The sequence below is a fragment of the Molothrus aeneus genome, chromosome 4 (assembly GCF_037042795.1).
Source record: "Molothrus aeneus isolate 106 chromosome 4, BPBGC_Maene_1.0, whole genome shotgun sequence".
NCBI classification, from domain to species: Eukaryota; Metazoa; Chordata; class Aves; order Passeriformes; family Icteridae; genus Molothrus; species Molothrus aeneus.
In genome coordinates, this window is record NC_089649.1 from 30,287,596 (window position 1) to 30,305,037 (window position 17,442).

Consider the following 17,442-nt stretch of genomic DNA (forward strand, 5'->3'; position numbering starts at 1 on the left):
TCATGTGGTAATCTCTGAAGAGCACCCAGGGGTCTTCTGACCAACTAGGAACAGATGACGAATTTTCATAAGGGGATTTTCATGAACTCTGCAATGAATTGAACTGTTAGAAAATGGATTTGAAAAAACTTGAATGAGGGAGCAACAGGACTATGTAAATGAGTGAGCAGCTTTTGGCACTTAGAAAAGAAGGAAAATGTAACAGCCATGAAGAATAATGAGTGAAGGGCCACCAGGTCAAACTGGGCAAACTGGGAAGTATCTGTACATACATACCTAAGGCACAAAGCTTAAAGTGAAATGTGGGGCTTTTGGCTGAAGCTGGAAAGCTTAACTCCAGAAGGGTCATTTGGCTTTCAGCAAAAGGCCCTTATTCTCTGTGTTTCAGAGAGTTTCTCTGTCTCTGTGTTTGATCTTTAGATAAGAGGTTACTCTGCAATGAGAAATTGTCCTAAATATTAGACTTATGCATACTTGTGTTTTTATACCTCAAACACATTCTAGCCAGACTATTCTTAGGGAGTGTCAACTTAAGCCAACTTACTTTAAAACGAAGCTGCATTTTAGCTAGTTAAGCAAAAAGCTATTTTTTGTCAGTGGAGCTTTCCTTGGACACTCAGAAAGAAGGCAGTTGGAGGACCAAATCTTTAGATAATATATGTAGCAAACACCCTGCTTAAATGAATTTGCCACTCTGGAAGGTTGCTTTTTCTTTAAATCAAATGAGAACACTCACAAGATAGATTTTTGTTATTTTTCTTTATTTTGTTTCTTATTTGTTTATATTGGAATGACAGAAAAAAAGTTAAAGTGAGAGGCTCATAGGTGAAGTATATAGGAATAGCTTTATTGTCTCTGCCAGTAAATCCTTATGGCAAAAGCTGTTGAACTGCTTGGGAATGGTAGACACTTGATAAAATTTGTGATGTGGAAAATGGCTACTTATGGCTACATTTATGACACTTTTATTTAGGAGTGAATTGGCTTATGGTTTCATTTATGACACTCTTCTATTTAGGAGTGCCCTGATGAAAGGATCTAATCTATAGATCCATTTATATATGAAACAAAAAGGCTTTTGTGGAGTAAGTATTTTGCTTCTTTCTTCCAGGGTTAGACCTGCTAAGTTTGTTGTGTATGGTAGCACTCATTCAGATAATTTTGATAAAGTTACAGTGATATTTGAAGGAATGTACTGGCCTTTATTTTCATGACTTTGACATGCAAAATTAGATCAGGAAGGGTATTGTGGATTTTAGTTCATTGTCTTTACTGCTAACATGCAGGACTGTCAAATTGAGGTCTTCCCTGGCCTTGCTTAAAGAAATGTATTGCTAATCTTTTATGTTAAAATATTTCCTATATTTTATGGGATGGTATGTTATGTTTTCATTATGGGTTTTTCTGGATAATGACTGTATATTTCTAATATAAATACCTTGTCCTGTGCCATTTAACAGAAGATTTTTCAGGGCAGGTTGTGTAAGTGCAAGACTAATGTTGGCACATTTGACAGCGTGGAAACAGTGTTTTTTCTTCCCTTCTCACTTTAATGTCATATGACTTAGTTTCACTGAAAAGAGAAGGATATCAGAGAAAAATTCAGAAACAGAAAACCAATTTGGAAACAGCTAGAACAACACAGAAGTTTTCTCTCTGCCACTGTATGAGATCTTTGTAGATTGGGGGAAGTTTGTCTTTGGTGTTTTGAGTCAGTTTTGCATGACACTTTTTTAAGGAAGGTAGGGAAATATAATCCTGATGAAACAGCAGTAGTGTGAAATCTCAAACTACTTTATAATGTACCAGTATCAGAAAGGGTGGTGGAGTTGATGAAGCTCTGTAATGTCATCTGTCATGTGTGTGCATCTGCTCAGTATTTATATTAATGAGCTGGATAATACAATAGAAGATGTTCTTTTGTTATATTTGCAGATGATGGCAATAGGAGAGACTGTACGGACAAAGGACAGAATGTGATTTCAAAATGATCATGATAAACTGCAAAGATGGTCTAATAAACAATGGATAGCAGTTGGTAGTGGCAAGTGCAAGGCTGTTACCTGTATTCAAGGATATTGTGCTACACAAATGATCTGAGGCAGTTGGTAAAGTGGGGAGGATTTGAAAAAAGATGTCAGAGTTGAATATAAGAATTCTTGTTGTGCCAAGAAAAACCCCTACACTAAGATACAAAAGCCATGATATAACCCACAATGAGATATATAAAATAATCTTTGTGCTCAAGGCAGAAAGTGTGGCACTAAAGGCTTGAGCATGGCTTCAGCTGTAGCACAGTGTCAGTGTTGGATATCCTACCTGGATATAGCCTAATTTATTTCAAAGCATTCATATATTCATGTAACTAAGTGCTCAGAGTGGAGGAAAAGGATATTGAGCAATCACATTCTAAGAGACAAAAAAGCTTTACAAAAATAGGGCTCAAAAGAAGATGGTTCTTAGTGGGTTGTGCATATCTGTATCTCCTTGAGAAAAGAAAAGCAGCAGCCTGTTACTCAGGTTCATGGAGAAGAGGGCAGAAAGTAATAGCCTTAAATTGTAGGGCCAGAAAATTGGAAACCTTAAAAACAGGCCACAAATACCTCAGAAATGGTATAGGAAAAGTTGAACATACTTTGAGTTGTGGTGACAGAGACCAGAGAACCTCTTGCGATGCCTTCCAGACTCTTCTCTACAATGTCTGTGACACGTGAAGTCACAGCAGACTGCAATACACATCTGCCCAAAAACCATGGTGCCCTGGCGTGGGGCTCCTTGTGAAATACAATTCAGCAGCTCAGAAGTGTGCAAGTTCCTTTAGCTGTGCTGAAGGTGTGGCATCTATTAGTGAATGAAGTGGGGAAGGAAGAGTTGTCCAGTGCAAGAAAAACAGAGTGGTGTCAGGGACACCTGAATCAGCCCTGAATCAAGTTGGTGTGCTTGTTTCTGTTTTGCAAGCTCTTTGCTTCCCTCTGCTCTTTGGATGAAAATTTAGTTATGCAACTAAGATTTTAGTGTGGATTTTCAGGTACAACACTTGAAAGGTAAATGGTCTTTTTCTGTAGGTACGTGAGTATAGTAAACTTAAGTGCCAGAGCATGTCTTGCATAGAGGAATTTTTTGGTAACAATTCTGATAAATTCTGTTGGACATTTTTCAAGGAGACCCTGTGTACATACTGATGAAATTTGACAGTGTGACCTTTTCATACAGGACAGAGGGAGTTTTTTGCTGATGAGACTTGACACTTTTTTCAAACACACTGACAGAGATCACAGACCCTTTAAAAGCATATTCTCAGCAATGTGAATCAACTTCTTAGTAGCTTTACTGTGCACTGCTACATCTCACCAGGTAGACAAGACTGGCACTGTGATATCTATTTGCTCAGGTTCATTTTCAAGCATATATACAGTGGTGTTGCAGCAGAAATGCTGATTTTGTTAATTCATATCACTATTCTTGAGTATTTTTCTATCTCAAATAGCTTATATTGTGTTCTATGCTTTTCAGAATAGTTGTAGACCAGTAGCTAGCATTCATAACTGTCAGTGCTTTTTCTTGTAGTGCTGAAACTTTATTCAGAGTCTAAAATAAGTCAGTATAAAAAGTTGAGTTGAGTTTGTGATGCCATTTAAATGAGAAATCATATTTACACATTGACTTGAATTTAGTAATGAATTCTGAAGCATTGTGACCTGTTGATTAACATCATGAGGAAAAGTGTTGTGTAGGATACTGGAGTATGGGGGAGGAGTGATGTGTTATTTTGGATTCAAAGGAGTTGACAGAATTCTGATGTGCTATCACTTTTCTACACGGCAGCTCTTTATTCTGTTTATAAGAGGAAGTGCCTTTTTGGGAAGCATGGGGGAGAATAAAGATTTCCAATAGTATGGACATATCTGCCTGGTACAGGGTTACAAAACATTCTTGTAAAGCTCTTCTTGCCACATTGCAATTCAGCCTGTTGACAGTGTTGTAGATTACTTATTCTCAAGGATACTCAAATATGGACCTTAAGAAGCCACTTCATCACATCATTTCCATAAATAGTCTCCAATGGCAAGTCATGGGCTCTTGATCAGAGTCTGTGGTGTATGTCAGTTTGTGAATGGACAGGTGGGTAGGAATTACTAGGCAATAACCTTTTGTACTTTCTGTGGATGACAGGTGTATAATTTCTCTGCTCACCTTCTACCCTGGCCTTTGGAGATGGGATCTTTATTTGCATGAGATGTTTTCAGTAGTGGAAAGAATTTTGGAAACTGTGTCACAGGATATTATAGTGATGCTGCCCCAGGAGAAGTAGGAAAACAAGTCTGTCACTGTCGTGATGGCAAGGTAATGTTTCTGGAAAGTAAGGGCAACCTATGTGCAGGAGAATGATTATCCACTGCCTTCTGCAGAGGGTTATCCAGAGTCATGAGAGGTTCAAGTTTACATGTTCCTACTGTAGTTGCCATTTTTCACCTTTGAATTCAGTCTAAGTGAATGCATATTTATTACAGGAATTCAAATCCACTTAATGCACGTAATTTACCCTGACCAGTTTCACAAGAGAGAGATTGGGAATCTTTGGGCTAATAATCCTCCCTGGTCCCTGAGAACAGCTGCAGCTGTTCCCTGTGTTTCATGCAGAGGAATTGTGATCCATGCTGTAAAATTACTCCCTTGCCCACATGCTGAAGATTGCAGTTGTATTTTGCATGTATCTGCTAACAACCTACAGGCTGATGGGTGACTCTCTCCTTGGGAAGGTGCTAATTCCCTCTGCAGTCACGTGCCTTTTAAGTGAGGAAGTCCATACCATTTTCTTGTGGCATTAGTTGTGGTAGGTCAAAACTGGCACTCAAGTGTGTAAGCTTTATAAATACAATTAGCTTTTGTTATTCTGGGGAAGTAGAGGTTCCTGGACCTAGAAGTCCTTAAAGTTATCCAGAAAATGCCAGAGTAGGATCTAGGAGATCAGAGAAAACGACAGATCTTTGTTCATTTCTGCTGGCTCAGGTGGTTGTGAGCTGGTTCTGGCCATTGGTTTGTTTTGTTTTGTTTCTTTTACTATAGCTACCAGAACTGTAATACAGTGCCTTTACAATCTGAATTTGAGTACTGTTCCATGACTGTATCCTTAGTGTTCCTGTAATGATATGTGTGAGACTTAAAAATGTTTTTAGGAAGAACCTAAAGTACATTTGGAAAATGTTTCTGAGGAGATGGTGGTTGTTACTATCACAATTGATTTTTGCCCTGTGGAAATATTTGAGACTTCTACAGCTTTTGGCCATTCAATTTTGGAATGCAAATCGGATTTTTAATTCAAACTTTCTCCCCCTTCCAGTGAAAAAAGTGAGAGAATCTGGGGGAAGAAGGAAAGAGGAGGCTGTAGTTCTGCAGTATGCTGAGAATGACTGTAGGGGCTTCCTGAGTCAGATCAGAAACATTGTGGCCTTACAGTGATTTGAGTCAATATGTAATGCCTGTTGAGATTTGTTAGAAACACTGCTGTGCTGATGTTCTGTGCTGCTGGCCTTGACTCCTGACCAGGTGCTGTCCGTTTGGCTTTAGAAGCTTTTTGGTGCACCTCTGACATCTGTCCATGTACCCTTTTGTCACCTCTGTCTCCTGGCCTGCTCCAAAATACCTGCAGGACACTGGTAGAATGCCACTTACCTGCATTGAAAAGCGTGTTTCCAACCCACCCTTGTTTTCTTTTTAGACATTTACTGTGGCTGGACCTTCCTTTCCATACCTTTGCTTTCCTCTGGGGGGGATAGAGTGGATTGTCCCTGTGAGAAGGACAATCACAATATGCTTGGGATAATGGTTCAGCTCCCAGAATCTGGGCTTTTTGAGTTCCCTGCAGTTCTCTAAGAGATACTAGGAGCTGAGGGGAAAAAAAACTTTCATGAGGACTGGTCAAAATAACTCTGTCCTGTAGTCTTTCACTGTTTTGGGCATATTTCCAGGTGTGTTTTGCTGACGTAACAGACCAGCACTTCACGTCTTGCTGCTCCTGGGCCTTGCATTGCTGTACATACAGTGGTTGCTTTTGTTCAGTTTTGGAGACAAAAATGCAAGCTTCCATTTTCTTCCTTAGAAAATGCCAAATGTGCCTGAAATTAGTCAGCAGAGGATACAGGTATGTGCCTTAGCCAAATAAATTACTTGTATCCTGCAGACATGGGAGTGGGAAAGTCTATTGATTCATTGTCACACAAATAGGTGAAATAAATATGTAATGTCCAGAACAAATGGATTGTTTTGCAGCTTCCAGACAGCAATATATTGTCAGCCTATATGCAGATGTATAGATACAGACTGTAACTAGAGCCTAATGATAATGAAAACATCTGGAAGCATCTGGAAAATGTTGTCTCCTCTGTTGCTCACCTCTACTGCATATTTGGCCTTTCATTGTCTTGTGCAGATTCAGTACTGGAGTACTATTTAGTAGTTGCCAAAAATCAAGTTCAGTTAGAGCAGCTCTGGTGAGCAGGAGGATCAGAAGGACTCCAGCCAAGTTTGGGGCTCCATGGTTTTGATGGTTTTGGCAATTAGCCAGCTGCCCTTAGTGCTGTGTTTGAGTTTCTCCTTTTTACAGCTTCACACAGTTGGTGTCCTGATTCTGTTTTGGAGTGTATATTTTTGAGTTCCCATGCTATTGCTCTCTTCAGATCTTGAGCTTGTTTTTCAGTGCAGTCTAAGAACCAGCCTGGCTGTGTGATCCCCTGGAGCTAGAGAACAAGCAGTCAGAAGTGGCATGACTTGGAGTTAGCTACACCCATACATAAAGTAGGTGTGTCAGGGGGTGTCTGCTTTACTACTCCTGCTTTCCCTCATCCTCCGTGCATGTGTACATACAGATGGTGCAACCAATGAAAGTCCCAACAAGCAACTATAAAAGAGTTCCTGAAAGCAGTGAAAGTGCAGAGTTCTTCATTTCTGACAGTTCTTGTGAGGTCTGGAAGATGCTGGCAATGATGCAGATGTGGCTGGTGTCTGTGCCTGGAGATGCAGGTCCATAACTATCAACTATTTTGTTCCTCTTCCAGGCATGGTGTTGGTTGCAGCAGACACACAAGATCATGCAGTGCAATCATAGGCAAGACTTAAGACTGATCCCAAGGGGCTTAAATCTTGTCTTCAGATAGCTAAATGTCCATCTGTAGCCATGAGACACTGGGGATTATATGTCTGTCTGTCTATCTATCTGTCTATCTATCTGTCTATCTATCTATCTATCTATCTGTCTGTCTGTCTGTCTGTCTGTATTTCCTCATTATAGCTTCCTGCTGTCACTACCATGTTTCATTTCTAGCCACAATTGGTTCTAGGCAGTGACTGCCATTCTCACTTGTTGTCCAGCCTATGTCTGCCATCACCTCAGCCTTTTCTTTGGCAGAGGTGTGAAGTCACATTTTCAGAACACATGATCACATATGTATATTTTAGCACATATGAGCAGTGTTTGCAGGGTGAGGGCACCATGCTGCCACTGTTGTGCTGGTCTATTGCTTCCAGCAAAGCTGAGCTTTCTGCTGAGACCTCTCAAGTGCTGTGGAATAGGTTGGCTCACCCACCACCAGGATGCTGTCACCTCACAGCTCTGGATCCATGGAATTTAATGCCATCCCACTTTCCTCCACTTCATTTCAAACTTCATTACTTGGAGTCAAATACAGCTGTCAAGTTTTACAGTAGAATTTTGGAAAAATGTTGAGGTCACACATTTAAAGTCTTGATGAGTGGAAGCTCTTACTCTGCAGACTTGCATTAAGTAGGGTTAGGTACTGTTCCAAATGCCATTAGCTGCAAGTTTGTTGTCAGTGCTGCCAGTTATGGAACTGAACAAGTGGGGATGGCAGCAAGCACTCAGCAAAGGAAATAAATATACCTCTCTCAGGCTAAACTTGAATTTCTGATGCATGCAAGTAAGCAAAAATGGCATTTTCTTTCCCACTCAGTTTTTTGCTCATCTTTTTTGCTTTTCTTCGTGCTGTGCTCAAACTTTCTAATTGTAGGCCAGTTTTAGAAACTATATTGGTTTTGAAATAGTGTATTACTCTAATGTCAACATTTTTCATATCAGTTACTGTTAAGGTTGGAGTAATGAGTTCTTCCCTTCCTGTATGCTAGCAGATGATTTTTCAACATAATTTGATTTTGCTTTAAGTTTAACGTGTATAACAGTGGGTACCTGATCATGTATTCATATCTCAGTACCCTGGAGACAAGTTTCATGCTGACCATTCAAATGAGTATTATGCAAGTACTGACAAGACTGACTGGGAATAACTTAAGTTACACGTAGGCGTGAGAACCAGAATGATTCTGATAAATTCCCACGTTACTGCCTAACCTGCTTAATTCGATTCAGTACTTACTTTAATGGGAGCAAGGTGATCCAAGAGGAATTCTTCTTGGTTATTTTGTCTCATGGAAACTATACAAAACCTGCTTGTAGTAATGGTAATTTAATATTATGTGTTTAGTTCTGGAATGGTGTTAAGGGACATAAGCCAAGTTTAATTGCCAGAAACATTATTTTGTCTTAATTTCATTGAGGGGTTCTCAAAGCCGTGGAGACATTCCAGAGCTATATGATAAACTTTTGGATTGATATGATAGACTGCTGCCTTGTCACTCTCATTATCTGTGTAGACTCATGCATACCCATGTGATGGTTTACTTATGTATAGAGAGGATTATGAAATATTTTCCATCTCTGTTGCCTCTGATATCTTCAGGCCATGTATCTAGTTCAAATCTTGGTGAAGACAATTAAGCCCCTAGGCAAGCCAAACTAGGGTTATTTTATTTTAAAATACGCTTTTAAAATTTATAGTAGTTCATATGTTATCTTCTATGCTCTTTACTCCTCTTTTTCTTTAACCTAGCTTTGTGCTTGCTGGAACCTTAGAAGTGTAAAACAAGTGTTTGGAAGCAGTAGAATAACTTCCTTACATTGTGTGGTTCCATAAAAATAACATCAGTAAAAATTTAGTTTCTGTGCCTTGAAACTATGTGATGATTTTACTGTGATGTATGCTTTTATTGTTGTTGGTGTTTTTCTCTGTTTCAGGCCAAACAAACCAAGTGGCCAAGGAGGCAGCCAACAGATGGACTGGTGTGTATTGCAGTGACACAGCTTCACACTAGAGCAATTTCAGTAAAAGACCTTTAAATTTGATTAGAATTTGACATAGGACAGTCCTCGCTTACAAAACATAGAGAAATTTATTTTACTTATAAAACTATTATGATTCAACAAAAAGAATACATCTTCTCAGTTTTGTTACTGAATATACTTCATATGCCATAACAGATTTGTTCTTCTGATGCTGTCTTTACACTGTGTTAAATCCTGCAACTTGTTTCCTTGGATAAGTTAAAATCTCTTAAGATGAGGAAATCAATAGAGACTGGAAATGGTGATGCCCAGGTATTCAGATAGTTTAATTCTATTCTGAATGTTCGTTTCTTTCTAAAGAGTAGAATGTTTTGTGGAATCTTATTGCTGCCACCATGTGAAGGATGCTGATACAAAGTAGGTATTTCTCAAACTAATTGATCAGTTTTGACAGGTAAAATGCATAGTTTTAAGGAATGCTACTGTAATGATATTCATATGGAAGTTTAACTCAATTTTCTGTTGTTGCTTAGCTTTGCTGTATTCATTCCCATTTTTCAAAGCAAACAATTTATATGTCCTTATGGTTTTTTAAAATTATTTAGAATATTTTTTATCATTTTTTGTCTAGAATAGATCTCCTACTCATGGACTGCTTGCTATCATTGGTTGTGCCAAGTGCAGCAGGATATCATTGTCTTAGTCTTTGGACTATTTTATACCTGGGTTGTTTACTGCATATGGGGAAATAAAATCATGTATTCTGAGAGTTGTCAGGCCTTTCTGCTGTTGGTGACAAGGCTGTTCTCAAGGCTTCAAATGAGGTAAAGGAACTGTGCCTCAGCCTGTAGAAGTACTTTGCTATTTAATTAGACAGTTTGGTTATATGCTGCAGCATATTTTTCTTTTGAAGAGACAGTTTTAAAACCAAATGTGTGATGGTTAAAGAAAAGAAAAAATATCTGTAAGCTGTGCAGAGACAGTGAACACTTCCTCTCTTAAGGAATGCTGCAATTTATGGGTGTTAAAAATGACGTAATAAGTTTCAGTAAATGCTGCAGTGAAAAATTATGTTAAATTGATGTATATGTTAAAGTAATGTGATGCTAAAAAGAGAAGTCCTGACTAAAATAAAGCTTCTTGAATGTCTTTTTTTTAACTTTGAAAAAATAGTGTCTGAACAAACAGGCAGGACTAGAAAGGACCTTATGGTAAATTTAAATCCAATTTTTATAGCTGTAGACAGTCACATAGTAGGTGTCTAGTTGAAGAAGGACCTATAAAATACTTACTATGCATACTCACACTTACCTCATCACTATAGCAGGCTTACTGTAATCGTAGCTTTCAGTCTCCTTGTAAAAGAGGAGCAAGAAAAGATAAAGATAACATATTTTTATTCGGTGCTAAGTAAATGATTTCCTCTCTTTTAGAGGTTATTAACAAAAGCCTCGTGTTTTCTGTTCTAAATCTACTTGATAATGATGTTCCCCACTATGTACCTTTTTTATACAGACAAGAGATACTGCAAATGGAAGGATTTTGTTGTAGCCGAGACTAAAATTCATGCTTTCCTAAATACTCAAAATGAATGTTTTTCATTCTGTTTACAGATAACATCTTTTCAATAAAGTCCTGGGCCAAGCGTAAATTTGGATTTGAAGAGAGCAAAATAGATAAAGGTTTTGGAATCCCAGAAGATTTGGATTACATTGATTAGTGTTCAGTTGGTGGCTGACATAGTTGTACATAGCTTGTTATATATTCATAGCTGCCATTAAAATGTGAATCCTCTCCAAAAAAGGTGGCCACCCTTTAATTTGCTGGTTTTGTTAAGGTTAATAAAATACTAAAAATATTTGTTGCCCTTTTTTTTCTTGTATTCTTTAGATAGTAAATCTCATGGCATCTTCTGTGAGACAGGCTTAGCATGGATAGAGGTTATAGGGAATAATTACTACAGAGTCTTGAGACTGGATTTAACTCTTCCTTTGCTTAACTGGAAGTGATAAGTCCTAAGAGCTAGAAGCTCCAAGGATTTATGTTTAAACATGTTGAAGGCTTTGGAGTGGGAATAAGTGGGAGCAATATGGAGTAGAATGAATTTTTCCCTCGTCTCACCAATGAAATAGAAAAGAGGCATAATCCATTAAGGGAAAACAGTGGGACAGTAGGGAGGTCAGTAGAAAGGCTGAGGCCTGGTTTCTGGTAATTTTTTATTGTTTTGGTTGCTAGAACTGCTTGTAAGTTTAGTGACAACATTGTATTTGTTGTTGCAAAATACTAGTGCAACAGAGCTGAATCTGTTTGGATTTGACACTGAGAAAGCTGATCTGATCAAGGGTGTATCTGCATAGAAGGGGGAGCAAAGAGCACCCATCCCTTCACACCACTGTGCACCAAGATATAGGATGTTTATCTGGGATGTGAGAGACTGAATTCAATTTACTGTTAAAAACTGAGCATTTTTGGGTTTATGCACATTTTTCAATTTCAGGTTAAAAGCGCAGCCAGCCAAAACAATAACAGATGACGAGCACCTCATTTTTTTTGGTGAAGTTTCTGAAGCACCTCACTTTGTATCAGCTTCTGGTTTCTAGTTCTGATCAGGTCATTGCTGCAGCAAGAGAGGTGGACAGTGGAGACTGGTGTTCCACAACTGTGGATTGCAAGATGGCATTTGTGCTGTACAGCTCTGGAGGATTTAAGCTTTACCTTCAGGAGGTAGGTGGGCCTGCTGCAAACTATCACTGAAAAGTGTCTGTCCACCTTTTATGTAACATCTGATGAGAGAGCATTGCTGAAATGTGGCATTTATCTGGAAATGTTCCCAGAAATCTGTCTCCTGTGACCTTTCCAATTAAAAAGTTTCCTAGCAGTTCAGCACATGTTAAAATGCAAGGATTTCAGGTATGCCCCTGGCTATTGTCATCTCATGTCTATGAGGACAGCAAAGTTACTGGGAAGATAACAGGTGGAAGATTTCCTCTCAGAGAGATAGCATAGCAAGCTGTCCATTGCCTAAGGAAAATGTATGGGATGCCTGGCACTTAGGAAGATTTCATTAAGCTTAAAATTTCAATGGTTTTATGAGTTTGGAAGGACTTTATTCCTAATATTCCTTTTATGTGTTTGGAAGGACTTTATTTTTAATATGACCAATACTGAACCTTGAGTACAGCTGCTGACTGGTAAAGGTGTAAGGGAAGTAGGTGGTGCAGAGCTGAGTGTTGGAGAGTTCCTGAGCAGGCCTGGCTTTTGCCCCAGGAAGGGGGTGCTGTGCAGCAGAGCTCCCTGCGGTGCCAAACTGAACTACTGATGCACCTGTAGCTTGGGTGGTTGGGTTGCTCTTGGATTTTGTGCTGTGAAACAGTAAAGAGGCAGGCTTTTTTGGTTCTTTGTAGGAGATCTCTCTCAAGTAAATCTTTTTTTTGGTTATGCTAAACATTTGGAGTGACTATTCTGTACCACCTAACAGAGAAGCTCCTTCCGGTTTGAGAAGCTCCTTGGCACATCTGTGTTCAAGAGCACATAACTGCTATACAGTAGAGATGATGATGTCTCAAAAGGCTTGTTTGTATGAAGGAGCATTGAGCACATTAACTTACTGTTGGTTTTTGCCTGTTAGAATCACTTTCATGTGGCTGACCTTCTACTTGTCAGGGAGCCTCAGGTAATAATATATGGTCTGTAGCAGCTTGTGCACCAAAACTTCCTCTGGTACATGTGGGGATAAGGGTCTCTTACTGACTTCACCGTTTGGCTACTTTCCAAATTCAAGAGGGAAATGAAGATGACCAGCTATGTAAGTTTAGCTGCAATATTGTGGCTTCCTGTCTGCAGGGTAAGAGCATTGTGGATTGTAGGAAAACCTTTAAGTATAATAAATACCATCTAAATAACTATACTTGAGGTAGATTTGCCCAGAGATATTACAGTCAGCTGGAATGACCTGGCTTTAAAAATATCAAACCCAGCCATTATGCTTTGAACACAAAACTTAGGTAGTTCAATTGCAGGGATTTGAACAGCAATGTAATTTTCTCTAGAGTTTTGGGTTTGTTATATAGGTACAGAACAGACGTAGACATACCATTGCACTTTATTTTTTGTTCTGTCTTCTGGTGTTGGTTAGCAAACCTGGAGGGAGAATTTGTCTGCTTCTGTAAGGACACGATTTTAGAACAGTCAGAACAGAAATTTCTCAGCTAAAGAGAAGAACGGAAGATGTGATGCATTACAAGAAACTGATTCTTACTCCTCTAGTGGAATAGATTGATTTTGTGCTTCTGTTTTATGATTCTGGATTTTTAGCATAGGTGAATTTCAAGAGGAAAAGCAAAGACACATCCTTTCTGAGAGAAAAAGAGACAATTTTTGTATCTTGTATATTCCAAGATACTTTGAGCCTGCTGCATCTGCTCACTTTTGGAAGCTTTTCTTCTTAAAAAAATATGCAGCAGACTACTAAATCCCACAATATGAAACTATGTTGGATTGTGTGGTTTGATGTGTGTGTTCACTTGTTTTTAGGAGAAGCTGGGACTTTGGTCTTCTGCTGAGTTAAAAGTCAGTAGCAGTTAAAATTATTTTCTTTCTGAGAAATTTTTTGCTATTAGCCTGTAGCAAAAATTAAAACACTTAGGCTGATTTTTTGTCCCAATTTGTATTTTCAGTTTTCTTGGGATAGAACCTGAAATATTTCTAAAGAATCTAACAAGAAAACAGTGAAGTTTTAAGTGCTTACTTCTACTGTTACTCTTGTGGTTATGTCACAGCTATTTTATGTATGTCTTCCTCTTTTCTCTTTATTTCTTGTGCCCTATAGGGTTTTTTGCCCATGTAAGGTAAATGTTTTCAACTGTTATAGCTAAGCCAGTAGGTGAGGCCCTTACTACAATTCAGGTTTATAATAAAAGCAGTTACTAGTGCAATGGGTGAAAATCAAACCTGTTTTTAGCAGCGTCTGTTGCTCTGAACACCACCAGGAACAGTATCAGGTCCAGCTTTTCAAAATCTCATGAGGAGATTATCTTTGCAGTACTAGGCTGAGGTGTTGGGTAGGCCTGCTCTTTGGGACTCATGTTGGTTGGCCGCTGTGAAGTAAGAGAGACGCAGGAGAAAATATTTATGTCTACCTGATCTACTGAGAAACCTTAATTATTTAAAGAAAGTTGCTGATTGTTTCTGCCCTGAAACATTCCGTTCTTCCTTGTCTTTTATCTTGCCATCCACATGCTCCGTACAACACCAGACATCAGCTCTAGGACTCCCTTTATGGCACTTGCAGAGTGTTAAATGTTAACAGTCACAAAGGTTTAGGTTTTGACACGAGTCGGTTGCTAAGCCTTTCATTAATGCATCATGTAAAATGTCATTGCTGTTTGGGGGTGTACGAAAAGGGAAAATCCGGGCTCTGACACAAATGGCACAGTGATGCTGTAGTCACGTGACAGAGGTGGAACTGAAACTTCTTGGGACAATGAGGGGAAGAGAAACCCAGTTTGTAGTTTGTGATGGCGACTAAGAACTTCAATGCAAGAGCTCCTTAGAGAGTTCTTCTGTCACCCAGGCATATTTCCACCAGTCAGGTGATCTGGTTGGTGCTTATCGCCATGTTTCTTTTAGAGGTGAGGTTTGTATGATCATACTTTTCTGTCATACATCTTCTCCTTTTCCCTCCTGTTGTTCTTAACTTACCCAGTGATTTCAGCTAAGTTTACTCTGAGGGGCCCTGGTACAAGCTCACAATTTATCTCTTCTGTTTGGCTGCCTGCCTGATAAATACAGGCTTTCCCTTTCCCACCTACCACTTTTGGAACTCTGAGAAGGGGTAGAGCATGCTGGGGGTGGGAGGAGGAAGGAAAGATGTCAAAGATGGTGATGGAATATTATGTGAGGGTCTGGCATCATTGCTGGGGCTGAGATGGGATGGTGTGTGCATCCTTTCAGTGGGAAGGAACAGGTGACTTAAACAAATTATGTCCTTGGCTAATCCTTGGTGTCACACATGTGACTGGGTTCTTCCATGATGGCAGCAGGTAACGCCAGCTAGACACAGTTCCTGTGTAAATATTCTTGTGCACAAGGAGTCTGCCTCCACAGCAAGGATAGCCTTTCTCTTCAGTTTCTTTTTCTCCTTGTCCCATTTGCATTTTCCACCCCTCCACTGTCATTTCCCTTTTAGATCTGCTTGTGGCAACCACGTAGGCTGAACAAGCGAAGCACTGCCGTCTGTACAGATGGCTGTCTGTCTTACTCCTCCTCCTGCTGACACTGCTGTCAGCACACACACCTTCCAGTGCACGGGCATACGGGAAGGGAAGCATCTATCTTTGCGTTAGACTTGTCTCTTTAAACTGTATGCACAGAAGGTTGCGTGTCAAGGAGACCAGAGAGCAGAAAGATCTGTGAACACCACTACAAGCACCACTGAACTTCTCAGTGTCACTTCAGACTCTTCTATAACACCTCACAAATGAATGAACAGTTTTTATGCTGTGTGATGGTCGTACCTAACCTAGTTAGAAAAATTTTCCTTACAAAAAAAAGTTCCTGCTGAAGTATTTATAAAGAACAGTTTTTAAGCAAAACCTGCTGGGCAATTTTCCATTTCCAATATTTGATGAAATCCCAAGTTATTCAGAGAAAAGATGAGCCTTTCCATATGAAAAACTTAATTTTAAAATATACTCCATCCTTTTGTTTCAAAAAAACTTTACTGGTCTGGCAACCAGTGCTGAAGTAAATCCTGTAACCCATTCAAGGGGCACCTTTTTTCAAGTGAGATGATGAACTTCTGCTGCACTGCTGCTGAAGCTCAAAAGGAGAAGCTGTTTAAAATTATGACTTCTAGAGAAAGCCAGTGATGGAAGAGGTTATGTTTGAACTGAAAAAGGCCTGAGAAGGCTGCATACTGAAGCCATGTCTTACAGGGATTCCCACTCTACCTGGACACTTTTGATCATGTCGCCTTCCTTCAGACTGCACCTCAATGGCATTCTGGAGATGGGAATTTTATGTTGAGATGCAAAAAAAAAAAAAAAAGTTGTCATTTTTGGTTATGTATTCTCTCCCTCCCTGCTAAGAAAAAAAGGGGAGTAAAAAAGTCAATCACATGCTTTCTTGCATTATCATTACTAGCCATGCAAAACAATGCTTCTGGCTGATCCTGTCATTCTGGAGGATTTTTGAAGGAAGATAAAAAGTCAAATTTTCATATTTTGTTTTCACTTTCTCAGAAAAATTAATTACCTATTTAATCAGATTTTTTTTTTGTTGTTATGGTGTACTTGGTCAAAGACATACTCCCAGTGGCAGAAATGCTTTTTGATTAATTTTTTTGCATGGACACTAATTAATCATCATAATAAGCTATATTCTTCTGTGGGCTTTTTTTTCTCCTGAAATATTACTAGGCAATATCCTCTTCCCTAGGTTTTAAAAAGTCAGTCAGCTCCTGAGATCAGTGATTAAAAAAACCAAAATCAAGGCTCTGCAGCAGACCTGTTTATTACTTCTGTGGCCATTGATGCTGTACCTGTCTGAAAAGGATGTGTAAAAAATAACACTGAAGAAAGTTATGCTCAGTGCTCCAGAACACTAGTCTCTGTATCATCTGGTGAAAGGCAAGAAGCCTGGATGATGGGTTCCATTTTTGGTGTAACTACCATCCAGAGGCTCAGCAAATGAGTAATTTTTTTTCAAACAAAGCATTGAACAAAGCAGCTTCAAATCCATCTTTGTAATCCATCATCTTTTTCTGGTATTTTCGAGGTGTTTATAGAAGTTACCTTAGATTGGGGCTAGTAAAAAGGAAAAGAGATTCACAATCAAAACTTCAGAATTTCCAATCTTAGGTTCAAAATTGGATATCACATTGTTGAAGCTTTGTGTTCTAAAAAAAAAAATCTAGGAGCCCTTTCTTTGTCATAAACTGTTTAAATCATTACAAGATTGTACAAACCTAAGAGAACCATTCATGTCTGCGTAGGAAATATGTCTTCACTCTTTCAAGTAGGCATGATCGAAAATCTGCATTTTGGGGTTGTGTGTTTTCATGCTTATTCTTTCTTCAATGCTTATACTGGAACTAAGAGAATTTTCTGTTAAATAGCCTTTACTGCTATGCAAATTTGACTGATAACTGGATAGGAACATGGGGAAATGAAAAAAGGGAATTTAATGTCAAATTTTTTGGTTCTTTTTAGACTTTTCCCTCATCAGTCTTGAGCCAACAGAGTGGGCATTGTCTGACCTCTGGTTTGAACCAACTTCCCAAATCAGAAAACCATAAATGAAAAGCATTG

General features: G+C 39.0%; 1 protein-coding gene across 1 annotated transcript in view; it reads left to right on the forward strand.

The window, feature by feature from the left end:
• MND1 (meiotic nuclear divisions 1) overlaps nt 1-10,991 on the forward strand; it is a 41,303-nt gene extending 30,312 nt beyond the window's left edge. Inside the window, exons 7-8 of the mRNA XM_066549028.1 lie at nt 9,086-9,130; nt 10,747-10,991. Coding sequence (XP_066405125.1) covers nt 9,086-9,130; nt 10,747-10,853 — 152 coding nt within the window. The 3' untranslated portion in view covers nt 10,854-10,991. The remainder of the gene's footprint in view (nt 1-9,085; nt 9,131-10,746) is intronic.
• Nucleotides 10,992-17,442: the final 6,451 nt, after the last annotated feature.